Below are 13167 nucleotides of genomic sequence, written 5' to 3'. Positions count from 1 at the left end.
GACAACGCAGAAGATGGTTTAGGGAAATTGCTCATCTCCCTTGAGGCTCTCTTGCATGTTGCCACAGGACTGGGCTGTGTCCACTCCTCTTGTTCAACATGCTTTATATATAAAGTATTAGGAGAGAAGGTGATGCTGCAGCTTACTCCATGCAGAGAGGACATTCGTCTCTTTGGCTATTCCAGCTCTGAATCAAGTTTCTAATAGTCTGTTTCAGAGCCAACCCAAGCTGTGATTTTTAGTTGAGGCTGAACTTGAGTGAAGAAGAGAATGACGATTTGCAAGGAAGAACCTAGTAGCAATGGTGAGGGGTCTGCAGTGCCTTCAGTTCAACTAATTTACCTAACTTTTGCTAGTTCAGTTGGTCAGGTGGAGTCTCTGGTGGGTTCTTGCCATGCTAAGTGTCCAAATGGCAGTAGGGACCAAACATCTAGTTTGTTCCCCTCCAGCCTTTTTGTTTCCCCCATCCTTTAGTCTTCCTGGAATACAGTGGCTGCTGCTTTTGGAAGTTACTTCCATAGAAATTCTCTTCTGTTGTGTATTATAGCAGTTCACTTCTCTTGAAGGCTTCTCATGAACTTCAGGCAGTGCAGAACTCAGTGGCTCCACCATGTCTTCTGCAGGGATCTCATACACAGTGAACTTTTTGAGTCAGGGACTGTCAATTCCACTTATATGTGTCTATGACTGTGTGGTGAAAAGAGGAGCTGAGCAGAGTCTCAAAAAGCTGCTAGGTAAAAATACCAGGTGTGCCTGTGATCTGCACCCCATTCATTTCCAGGTGCACTTGAAGTCTGAAGTTTCAGGCTTTGATTTACAAAGCTCTTCTCTAGTCTGGTGCTGATGACTGTAGAGACTGCTTTGTTCTTTGGGATGCAACAGAAGCTTGAGATCAGCAGAGATTTAAAACAAACAAAAGGGAATATTTCATACAATACATAATGAAATTGTGGAACTTGCTGCCATAGGGACAACGTGGGTGCCAGAAGTATAAATGATCTCATAGAGGAATTAGACAAATTAAAGAAGGATTGGTCCAGTGAGGCTATTAAACATAATAGTTATGATGCAACCTGCAGTGCAGGAAGGTCTTAAGCTGGCTGCTGAAAGCTGAGAGGTTATTCTTGAGAGCACATTAGCCTGTGTGAGCCTTGTTTGTAATGCTCTTTCCCATTGAGCTTCCACTCTTGGTCAGAGCTGGAGACAGGATACGGTGCAAGAAGGATCCTTCTTGCTGTCACTGTGGTGGTTCTCACTGGCGCTCAAGGGAGAAGCACCTGGGGCATTGGGTGGGAAGCGGCCAGTGAGGCTGTGTCTTGCCAGACAGGGAGGCTCAGGCTGGACCAGGCTGCCCTTTGGTGAGGGCTTTATTTTGCCATAGGGCTGGCACTGGGACCCTGGGATAGTGTGAAAAGTACTCTTTTAAGTCCTGGCTTACGGGCAGCAGCTGGAAAAGTGCAGTTCTTTGCTGATAACAACCAGGGTCTGTGATGATATGATGAAAGCTTCCCACAGTGGAAACTACCTTGAGGGAAGAGCTATGCTCACTTCTCTCCCAGCTTGCTGTTTTTTACCCAGTGATCTGTGTTGCTTTGCCCTTTTCTTCACTTTTTACTTGCATTTTTAAACCCAGCCCTGAAAAAAAAAAATCTTAGCTGAAGTACATTTGGAGCTTTATTTCACATTTCCCTGTTAGTGTCTTTGCTTGCTAGCTTACTAACAAGTATATTTTACAGTATATGTTAATATACAGGCCCAAAATAGCTATTAGATCAATGCAGGCTGTTGTGTTTCTATTTTTAAATACACACTTGGCTTAGTTTTCAATTTAAGTTCTTCTGCTGGAGCTCCATGGAAATAATTTATGTCTTAATCCTGAAATTGATGGGTGGTATGGGATAGAATAAATACAGAACTGGGAGAGAAAGGAAACATCTGCCAATTTTAACTTCTGCAAATTATATAGAAACTTGAAAATATCTGCTTTCTAATACAGTCTACACAGGAACACTTTGTCAGAGTACCAGAGGTCAGGGATCTTCTTGTCCCTGCAGCATTAAGTAACCTTTTGATTAAATAACCTGACCAAAGAGTAGGAGGACAGAGAAGGAGAGAGAGAATTCCACATTGGAGTAAACATGGCATGGAGATTATGGCTAGCCTGCCAAGAAAGGTGGGGTTTTCCAGCGAGGTAACAAAAGATATTAGCTAACTATCTGCATAATCCTTCTGGGGACTGACAAACTTTAAGTTGTGCATCTAGGTTGGGGCAGAAATGTACCCTCCACATCCTCTCCACCCAGTCTTGGGCTTGCTCGCTTTGGTGAACACTGCAGAGTGATCAGAGCAAGTCGTGTTACCTCCCTCAGTGCAGAAATGTGAGGGTTCTTGGCAGCAAAGGTGTGCCTTCTGGAGAGAAGGGTGTCTCCATAGGCATGATAGCTAACACAAGGCAAAATCCCAGGGAAGATGATCAAGTTTTTCATTTTGACATCATGGCAGGTTAAGGTAAACTGCAGAGGAAAGTCTAGAGTTTACCCTGGGCTACAAACATGTCAAAATGATAAACTGCCTTGTTTTCATCTGGATTATACCACACGTTATTGAGTGCATAGCAAAGACAGACTTTTTCTGGTGAAGACAGTACCTTGGGGCAGCTCTACAGCTTGTATGAGTTGTGCTGAATTCAGCGAGGCTGCCAGGATTGCCAGCAGCTGCACGCTCTGCGCAGCAGAGGCGGCGGCGGTGGGAGGTGTGTGCGTCCCTGGCGTGTCCCTGCGGCGGGAGCTGGCACACTGTGCCCGGGCTGCAGAGGTGGCACCGAGCAGGGAGCAGTGCACGGCCTGGACAGCAGCCCAGAAATGGAAGTGATAATCGAATTATACAAGAGTGGACTTTTGTGAGAGTCCAAGTAAAAGCTGGGCAGCGGTAACTGGGAAGAAAAATGGTTAACTGCCATCTGCCTCTCCAGGACAGATCAAGTTGAGATAGAGAATGAGAATGAGTACTGACTTTGTAACCACGGTTAATTTGCACTGAAAAGCTCTTTTTTTTTTTAGCGTACAAATAATAATTAGTATAGGAACTTGAACTATTGTTTTTAAACAATTACTTTAAGTTATCATTTTCATGCTTTCCCTGCACTGATATTTTAAAAAGCAAATCTCCTAATCTCTTAAAAACGTTGGTTCATATCTTGCTATGTCTGCCTACCTGATGATAATATTTGATTAGAATTTGTTCACAGACACTGAATACTCCTTCCCGAAAGAATCTATGTAAAGGGAGAAAACAATACACATCCTGTACTCCACCTTCATAGGCCTCTAGCATACGATGCCACCTTTTGTTTGCAAGAGTTTAAATTTCAAATAAAATCCCAGCATTCTTTTGAAAAAAGGAAAGGGCCTCTCCCCTGCTTAGATTGTCAAATCCCAGACTAGCCAATTGAATAGGCCAAGTCAGTGACCTCAGGCAGAAAGAATGTTGGTTATTTACGTAGGGCTTCTGCTATTTTAGCAGCAAACCTTTTCTTCTCAAAGGACAATGTATACTGTTTTGTGTTTATGGCCAAGTAAAAAGCTCGTACATTTGAGATTTGCATCGTAATAGCCTCGTAACTCAATATACAGCATCCTCAAAAATAGCAGTGCAAGGCTCTGTTTTGTCTTATGTGGTTCAGGTCCTTTGGAGGCTTTTAGAAAAGCTCCCTGAAAAAACTGTCCTAAAGATTCAGCTGCTCACATGTTTGCTTCGGTGGCTTTTTTTTTTCCCCCTGGAGTTTTTCTTTTTTTCAAAACCTAAAATTACACGTGGTGGTTTCTTTGAGCTATCAGGCCAGCGCTCAAAATATTTTGATGCATCTCAAGTTAAGCCGTGCCTGCAGCTTGAAACCAGGAAAATGTGTGTGTATGTGTAATTCACACACGGAGCATTTTTCCTGAAATAATGGAAGATCTTTACAGGCATTCTGGCCTGGTGGATGAGCCTCCAATTCCAAATGGTTTTTAAAGTGTGCCTTTCTCAATAGATCGTAACCATGAGGAGCTATTGTGTGAGCAAAGCACACATTTAGGATCCAATCCTGCATTCCTTAAAGTCAATGGAAGTCTGAGCGTGAAAGGAATGCAGGATTGGGTCCTGAAACAGGGGAGCAAAATTGTGTGCCAGATTGCTTTGAAAAGAAGAATACAGCACATCCACAGTAGCCACTTTTTAGTGTTTCAGATTTCAAACGGCTGGAGTCTGTGAAAAGTGGCTTCTGCCAACATGCAGTATCTTGTATTCAAAGGAATCTGGCATTGATTTTTTTTTTTTTTTCTCTATCTTAAAAACCCTGAAAGCCCTAGAAAGTCACCCCTCCTTTCACAAAGCCTGAGCAATTGAGCATTGTGAGGAGAGGACAGGGCAGTGGCAGTGGGGGATGGAAGTTTCTCCAAGCCCAGGGGCTGGAGTACAGTCCTTCTTGCAGCCCCTTCCCGTCAGGAAGATCTCACACTGCCCCGGCACCCACGACCGAGGCCATGTCTCAAACACAGGACCCCGTCATTAAGAGGCTGTGCTCAGGGTGCTCGGTGGCTTTGTATGAATCCCCTGTAGGAGAAGGAGGGGAAAAATTGAATTAACAGTTATGCAGAGGCTAAAGCAGCCTCAGTGCTCCCTGTTCTCACGTGGGTGGCATGACAGAAACCCTATGTAAAGAAAATCTCTGTGCAAATTAGCAGTCATAAGCCAGAGGAGAGGGAAGGAGGACTGCAGGCCCAACTCACATGTGAGTAATGAAATGATGATAAAGAAAAAATATTGGAAGCTTTTGGTTTTTTTTGGCACATCTTTAATTCTTCTTGCCAAGTGAAATTCATGGTTAAAAAATTCCTCTTACCTGGGTGAAATTCTTCATTTTTTCTTGAGGTGACTAAGTAGAGGAGGTAGCAGAGGTGCATCGTGATTACAGATACTCTGTTATTTATTCCATGTTTGTAAAACTTGGTGTTTCACTTGAAGTGTCAGCTCTTGGTGTCACCTGGTGACTTAAAGGTTAGCTTCCACTTCTCAGAAACAGTAGCTGTCCAGCCTGGTGTTTGCAGAATACAGATTGCATTCTGGAGGTCTGATAGACCCTACAGCTTAAAACATGTACTTAGGACACAGGTGCCTTTCAGAGAGTAGCACAGCAATAAAAGCTGTAATGTCTGTGCCAGCATTTGAGATTGTGGCTAGTGGTCCCCATCATGGTCCCCTGTGCTGTCAGGATGGTGTCCCTGGCCATAGGGAGGTGGTTTGGGCACTAACGGCCCTTGCACGGGCTCGACGATGGGCTCTGTCCCAGGCCGCGGGAGACATAGAGGTGTGTAAAATGCAGCTGGGAGCTGTCAGCTGTGTGTAGGCAGCCTGTGCATGCTCACCACAGACAGGCTTTGGGTTAGAGCAGCCCCAGACCTATGCCAGGGGCTTTTGCAAAATCATAGAATCATGGAGTTGTTTCAGTTGGAAAAGACCTTCAAGATCATTGAGTCCAACCACTAACCTCACATTGCCAAACTCACCACTAAACCATGTCCCTCAGCACCTCAGCTACACAGTTTTTAAATATCTCCAAGGGATGGTGATTCAACCACCTCCCTGGGCAGCCTGGGCCAGTGTTTAACAACCCTTTCTGTGAAGAAGTTTTTCCTAATCTCCAATCTAAACCTCTCCTGGTGCAACTTGATGCCACTTCCTCTTTGTCCTCTCATTCCTTATTGGGGAGAAGAGACCAACCCCCACCTCACTACAACCTCTTTTCAGGGAGTTGTAGAGAGTGATCATGTCTCCCCTCAGTCTTCTCCAGACTAAACAACCCCAGTTCCCTCAGCCTCTCCTCATAAGATGTGTTCTCTAGATCCTTCACCAGCTTCATCACCTGTCTCTGGACACACTGCAGCACCTCCGTGTCTCTCTTGCACTGAGAAGCCCAGAACTGAACACAGCACCCAAGCTGTGGCCTCACTAGAGCTGAGTACAGGGGGATAATCACTTGCCTGGTCTTGCTGGTCACACTATTTGTGATCCAAGTCAGGATGCCACTGGCCTTCTTGGCGTTCTGGGCACACTGCTGGCTCATAGACAGCTGTCAGTCAACACTCTCAAGTCCTTTTCTTCTGGACAGCTTTCCAGCCATATATCCCCAAAGTTCAGGGCCAACACTTGGCCTTACTGCAGCCTGTCCAGGTCCCTCTGAAGAGCCTTCCAGCACTCAAGCATGTCTATGCACCCACCCAGCTTAGTGTCATCTGCAAACTTACTGAGGACACACTTGATCCTGTCATCCTGATCACTGATAAAATAAAGATGCTAATAAAAATGTTAAATAGAACTGACCCCAACAGTGAGCTGTGGGGACCATTACCGGTGACTGGGTGTCAACTAGGTTCAACTCCATTCACCACCACTCTTGGGTCCAGCCATCAGCTAGTTCCATCAGCTAGTTTTCCACCAAGCAAGGGGCAGACAGTTTCTCCAGGAGGATGCTGTGGGAGACTGTGTTGAAGAATCTTAACTGAAGTCTGGGAAGACCACATCCACAACTTTTCCCTCATCCTCTATGCAGGTCACCCAAGTCACTTTGTGTCTGCTCTCACTGGTACTGAGCTTTGGGGCAATACTGGCAATTTTTGTTCCCTGTTACGGTAGCTGAGAGATACTTGTGCAAATGTTGTGTGTTAATGCTATGTATGTGTTCACATGTTGCTTTAGTAGGAATGCTTTGAGAGACTGTCGTTTAAGGTGCTAACACAAGACAGCAGTGGTGCTGGTGTCACATCAGTCATTGCAGAGATGGCATCTGAAACAGTTCACAAGCAATTAGGTCCATCTTTAACATTGCTAACTAAAACAGATACACAGAGTTCTTTGATCATCAAGCATGAAAAGCCAGGGGCTGTCATGCTCAGAAAGCTGCACAAGTCATGAACCAAAGCTTTCAGGGTGCAGAGTTTCTCCCTAAGTGTCCTGTTCAGACTTAGAACTGTTAAATTATAAAATAAGGGGAAGAAATCCCAATGAAAGAAGCAATACCTTAGTCTTTTTACCTCCAGAAAGAGCTGTTAAAGGGGGATGCTGTGTACTTGTTGCTGCCATGAGACAAGCCAGGAGCTTGCAGGTTCATGGCAGGAGCAGTGTGTGGCTGTGTCGGAGGGCTCAGCAAGCCCCCAGTGTTGTGGCAGGTGGCCAGAGCCAACCCCAGGCCCTGTCACAGCCCACACCTTGCCCACTGCAGGCACAGGGGCTGCTAGAGAGCTGTGCCCTGGAGGGGAGCTGGTGGCAGAGCCGCGGTCTGTGCTTGTGTGTGGTCATGCCTACCCAGGCGTGTCGCCAGCCAACAGGAATGGCAGGTTCTTGGATAATATTCTGTAGTGATGGCTTGAGCTCTTGGGCTGTCCAAGCTTTTAACGAACCTACCTCTAGCAGTTATAAGTAGAGCTGGTCTCTGACTACTCTCTATATAGGGAGGTTTTAATTACATTTTCTGACTAGAATACAAGCCTGTTGTTTCACACAGCTGTAATGCTAGAAATAGCAATGATGTTATTAGTCATCTCATACTTTGTTCCCTCTAATGCCAAAACTTTCCTGCAAGAAGTTACTAGAAGACGCAGATAGATCTAAAATACCGTGTGAGAGATCACAATCGTGATGGGGAGGAGGTCCATGGCTGTATTTTTTTTCTGCACACTAGTAGTGTGAGGATGCTATCTGGGAGGCAAGGCTGAGGCTGCAGCATTCCCATTATGTCAGAGGGGAGCTGTTTGTTTTTAAGTAGCATCAGACCCTGAGATAATGCAGGCTTCTCGCATGAACTTGCTTATGCTACAATACTAGTAAATCATGATTATTACCCCATGGTTGTGTGTTTTTAATCATCAAAGTACTTAAAATATTATAATAATGCGTGGCACTTTTCAACTTCAAAGCAGGCTGCAAACAGTAATTAGGTCTAATAACCACGCTGTGACAGTGAGACATGGCTATCTCTTGTCTTACAAAGGCAAGGGGGAATTAGCCCCCAACATGGTTGCATCATCCCTTGTGAGACTGGAGATCTACCACTGAAGGCCACGACTTGATAAACTCACCTCCCTATAGGCAAAAGCCCCACTGCCAGCAGCAGGAGAGGAGGCTTTGAAGATGCTTTCCAGGCCAGCAGGAAGGGGACAAGACATTTTCACAGCTCTTTAGGAGCACCTCAAGAAGGTAAAACCCGGTCTGATTCACATTTTGTTTCATGAGGCCCTGGAGCAGTTTTTGAAAGAGAGTTGGAAATACCTGCATCTTGGCTTCCTGGATGGTGTGTTTTCACCACACTCCAAAATGTCAGCTGTGGGTCATTTTTCCTTTTGTAAGCTGAATCTTCTGAGTCTTTTGCTAAAGTAACAGCTTTCTCCTTCTTTCCTTTTAATTTGCAACACATGGGGAGAAAAATTGTGCAGGAAGTAATTGCTAGACACAATTAAATACCAGAGACTCATAAACTGCTTAAATGTGAAAACTGATGTTAAAAACTTGGAGTGGATCCTGATTTTAAAAACCCCAAAACTTCCAAAAGTCTGCTTTCTTTTTTTACTGTTTGTCATGTTGATTGCAAACACCAGTTGTGATGGTTCCTCGGGGCAGAGTAATTTCTAGCTTGCAGTTTATTATCTGCTAGATTATCTACATGAAAGTTTGCACTCTTTGCTGGAGCAGTTGCTAGGTCCTTGCCTCCCACCTGAGGTGGTGGAACCCTCTTACTACCCCTCAAATATGTCAGCCAAGAAAAGTAAAAGTTACTTGCAACAAGTGTTTGTTGACACCGCGAGTGCATAGGCTTTGATTTCTACAGTAAAATAAGGTTCTAAAGAGCACTCAGGGAGTAAAAGACGGTGTTCCATGCCTGTGTGCGGGCTGCAGGCTGAGTGGCCTCAGCCTGTGGTGGCCCCACACGTTCCTGGCCCACCTGCTGCTGTCTTGGCCACGTGTGAAACAGAGACTCTTCCTCGCTGCTGCTGCTGCAAACTGGTCTGACAGGGCAGCCGTGCCAAGGTGGGTATCCAGAAGGAGGAAAGCAGCACAGTGTTTATGAAACCCCGTCCTTGTGAACTCTGCACTAGGTTGCTCATTATAACTGCTCATTATTATTGTAATGAGCTATCGGCATGTTGCTTCAAGTTTTGTCAGAAACTCTTGACTTTTTTGTTTCAGTATTATGAAAGCAAACAGTAACCCAGGCTTGGCTATTCTCAGTCACTGGAAGGAAAGCCAAGCAGCAGGTTTCAGCATACCAGTGGGCAGGATGACACTGCCCTGTTTAGCTGGCCGAGCTTTTGGCTCTGCTGGCCAACACAACACTAGGGTTCTTTCACTTGTAATCTCTCCTGATTTACAATAGTAGGTTACAGCTACCCAGAGATGGCCCCTGAGTTACTCCAGGACCTTGGGAGCTGGGGGCAGGTACCCTAATCTCAGGCATTCCACCCCCTGCCCTGGGGCTCAGAGGTTCCAATGCTGTGTCTCCTTAGGCTTTGTATCTCCCTGTTTGCAACTGCCAGCACTTTCCTCATGATTTTTTTTCACATGATGCCCAGGCACTGGCAGGGTTTGGTGTTTGACTCTATTCGATGCTGTTGTGTAGCAAACTCCTGGAAGGCAAATGGAATGTATGATTTTGCACGTGTTTCTGAAAGGCATGTCCCTGTTCTGGGTGCAGTCACTTCATTCCACCATCTAAAGACAAGTTGTGTATCAAGGCTAGGTCTGGCAGAGCCAACATCTCTTTTAAAAAGCCATTCTGATCTCTTTCCTTTTCTGCCTTCCATTTACTTTACCTTTCACTGGAGAGGTTTAAAAACAGCTTGGATGAGCAGGAGGAAAGACACAGAAATGGCTGTTCCTTCATCAGTCATGAGAGGCCCCGTGACCCCTGATCGCTGTCCCAGCCTCACACTGTGTTTTGATGCTGTATAGGATGAAGCAGTTTTACCAAAGAGTCTCAGAGGAGATGGGGCAGTCTCACTGCGTGGCCCATGTCACCAGGTTCCTGGTCCCCACCAGTGCTACCAGGCAGCTGGAAAGACAAACAAGAGCTGACTCCACCTACCAGCAGTATGGAGACAGCAGCTCGTGAGATCAACAGCCCAAGAATGTGCACACAAAAGAAGCATTTCCCTCGGCCACGACAGTAAAACCGCCAGACAACCACATGCAGCATGTGATTTCCCAAAAGCATCAGCCCAGATCCCAACTTCTTTGTGCCATGCACTGTTTCCCAGGATCAGATCACAGTGGCAACGTGTAAAACACGCTTTCAGGCACTGAAAATTAATCATATTTTCCTCAACATTGTTTATGGAAACCGTGGAGAGCACTCCTGCCCCTGTGTGCTTGGCCAGCTGGCTCAGCTCGACGGCCCTTAACAGTGAAACCCTCCGCAACGATCCGCCGTTTGTGGTGGAGTTACTCTGCCTCAGGAGGAGATGTCCAGGCTTATCCTGTGGGCTAAAAGCTTTGACATTTACCTGGGAAAGGTCATATGTTGACCTGTAAGTATGGAGCCTCTTGTCCTCCTCCTTGCTCTGTGCTCCTGGTACGCAGCCTGCAGCAGGCACCATGCCATCTGTGTGCCAAGGCTGCACATGGCTGTGAGAGCACCGAGATGTCTGGGAGCTTTGGCCAGTGGGAAATACAGAGTGGAAATAAGATGAGTCAGGATGAGGGTGGTTTCCCTTCTCCCTGTCTGGTTGTACACTGGTAAAATGGCATCACTTTTAATGGAGCAACTCTGGCTTAAGAAAGAGCTAATCTCTTGTATCTGAAAACTGGTTGAGCTTGGTCGTTTCTGAATTCCTGGTTTGAATCTTTTTTTGTTGGGACTCCCTAGAGTCTGTTGTGCATCTCTCAGCTGTAAAGGGAGCCATTAGTTACCACGGGCTTTGTCAAGAGAGTTGCACAGCACTAATGAAATGGCAGATGTTCAACACCGAAAATGAAATCTCTTGTTCTCAGTCTGATTTTTCTGCCTTTCTTTCCATCAGACGTACCTTGTACTGTTTTAGGGTGACAGGGGGCTGTGGTTGTAGCTGCTGTGGCATTGATTAATGTATTAATATTTTTAAAGGGAACAGGAAAATCCATATGCAATAATCCCTTGTTTGGTCCTTTGGAGATAAACACGTTGCTGATGTTGATTGCAGTGAGTGTATTGCCTGCTGTGATTTCACCCGCTAAGGATACTGCTCAATTTATGAGTTAGCTTTTTCCCCCAGAATAATCATTCTTTGTTCAGATTTTAAATTTTCCAGGAACTGATATCGTCTGTGTTCCATAATCTGCACTTAAAAGTAACATCTAGTTGATAAGGGATATGCTGGCAGAGCGGAGAGCGCGGCTGTCAGCCCTGTCTGTGGCCTGCCGGGGAGGAGAGGGTTGGAGTGGCCTTGAGGCGGCACAGCGCGGGGACCTCTCCCTTGGCCTGACTGGACGGGCTCTGGGGGCACAGCACAATGTTCTGATGGGACTGTGTTTTAACAGGGAGAAGACTACGAGGTAAAGCATTCTACAATGTCAATGGCAAGGTGTACTGTGAAGAAGACTTCCTAGTAAGTAAGATTTCAGGCATTTTTTATTGTTCTTAAACCAGATTGCTCTTGTGTGTTGGCCAGTTTGCTTTGAGAGATGTCTTCATCATCTGGGGCCTCTTGCCAGTTCAGAAATTGGAAAGCATTTACTACTAACTTCTTGAAGGCAGGATCAGGCCCTTAGTTTGAAGTGATGGCTATGAAACCAAGTACATAACTGTCCATAAGCCATCGAAAAGTGTAAATTATGAGAATAAACACTGTAGCTGCTCAAGCTTGGGACTTGAATTGCAGCCATGAAGCCTTGCCTGCCAAGCTAGAGCTCAAAGTCAAACATCTGGGGAATACCAATCATAACAAGAGGGGAGATGTTTTTGACTGGAGCACGTCATCGCTGTGTACAATGTTGCTTTGTTGCAGGCACAGTTTTAATCACAGCTCTGCTCAGAGCAATGTGGGGCTGCATTGTGATTAGCTAAAAACTGTTAGCCACGGAGGAGCAACTAATTTTCTCTCCATGCGCCCAGAGCTTTTATAAATGTTTTACTTTAATAGGGACTGAGTCATGAAAAGAAAAATGAAGCTTGTTGCTGAGCTGTGTTGTTCCAAAAATAAAATATTTGTGCAATTAAGGGTGAAGATTGTGCAGTACGCAGAGAGTGATTTGATAAGTGGCAGATCATTTATAATTAAGAGGACAGCATGGCTGGGAGTTGGAATTAGAGAGGAAAGATATTTTAGCTTAGAGGATGACAAATTGGAGAATTGGTATGTTGAATTTATACCACCTTTGTTTATTGAAATATCATTCATTTAGAAGCTTGAGTCTTCCAGAATGACTTTCCATTTCTAATGAATCTATGGCTAAGCTTTTTGCAAAGGAATTATTCAAAGTATCTTCTACCACAAAAAGGTTACTGGTAGTTCAGAGCACACAAATGCATTTCTCATCAGTGCAAGCTGTAAAAATCAGGGCAATTCCTAAAATACAAACTGTATTTCCTTCAGATATTGCACCTTTTTTCTTGACAACAGCTGAAGCCTGTTGAAAAGTGCAAGTTGTGTTTTGTGTAGAAAATAAGTTTGTCATAATTTAAACATGTTAGTGTTTTGCTTGCATTTTGGATAAAAAGTTATTTTTTCTCCCTTGCTTTTTCCAGTTCTTTCCTGTGTTTCTGCAGAAGCAGGGGGAGAGGGAGAAGAGGTGCAGTGTGAGATATGGAGGGACTCAAACCTTTGAGATTTTTATTTTGAACTCTGTTGGAATGTACTTTCCCCATGATCAAAACCTTTCATCCAGACTTAATGACATGATTGTTGTTATTAGCCTGTAATTTCAGCCTAAACATGAGAATTTTAAATCTAAAAATCTCAATCTTTTGAAGATCATTTAGTTTTCAAGCGATGGAGGGTGAAACTACTTTAATTCTTAGACATGTTCAGTAGCAGGCTTCTGAAAAGGAGATATTTGCAGTCATTTTCCCAAGAAAACTGAAGCTAAGGTCCTGACAGGAATAAACTTTCTGCAAGTTAGGGAGCTTTTGGGACATCAAAGGCACAGATTTAAAGCCCAAAT

At 44.8% G+C, this 13167-nt stretch overlaps 1 protein-coding gene across 2 annotated transcripts in view; it reads left to right on the top strand.

The window, feature by feature from the left end:
- The window catches only part of WTIP (WT1 interacting protein), an 81754-nt gene that overhangs the window by 44699 nt on the left and 23888 nt on the right, over positions 1–13167 (top strand). The window contains exon 3 of one of the 2 annotated variants that reach the window (XR_009819746.1): positions 11545–11616. Coding sequence is in view for 1 of the 2 variants with exons in the window: in XM_062007710.1 (XP_061863694.1) it covers positions 11545–11612 (68 nt within the window). In the remaining variant the exon portion in view is untranslated. The remainder of the gene's footprint in view (positions 1–11544; positions 11617–13167) is intronic. The other variant, XM_062007710.1, reaches the window with a different exon arrangement.

Source organism: Colius striatus, chromosome 14 (assembly GCF_028858725.1).
Source record: "Colius striatus isolate bColStr4 chromosome 14, bColStr4.1.hap1, whole genome shotgun sequence".
In the NCBI taxonomy this organism is placed as follows: Eukaryota; Metazoa; Chordata; class Aves; order Coliiformes; family Coliidae; genus Colius; species Colius striatus.
Note: the sequence above shows the minus strand (reverse complement) of the source record. Positions and strands in the feature narration are given on the sequence as shown.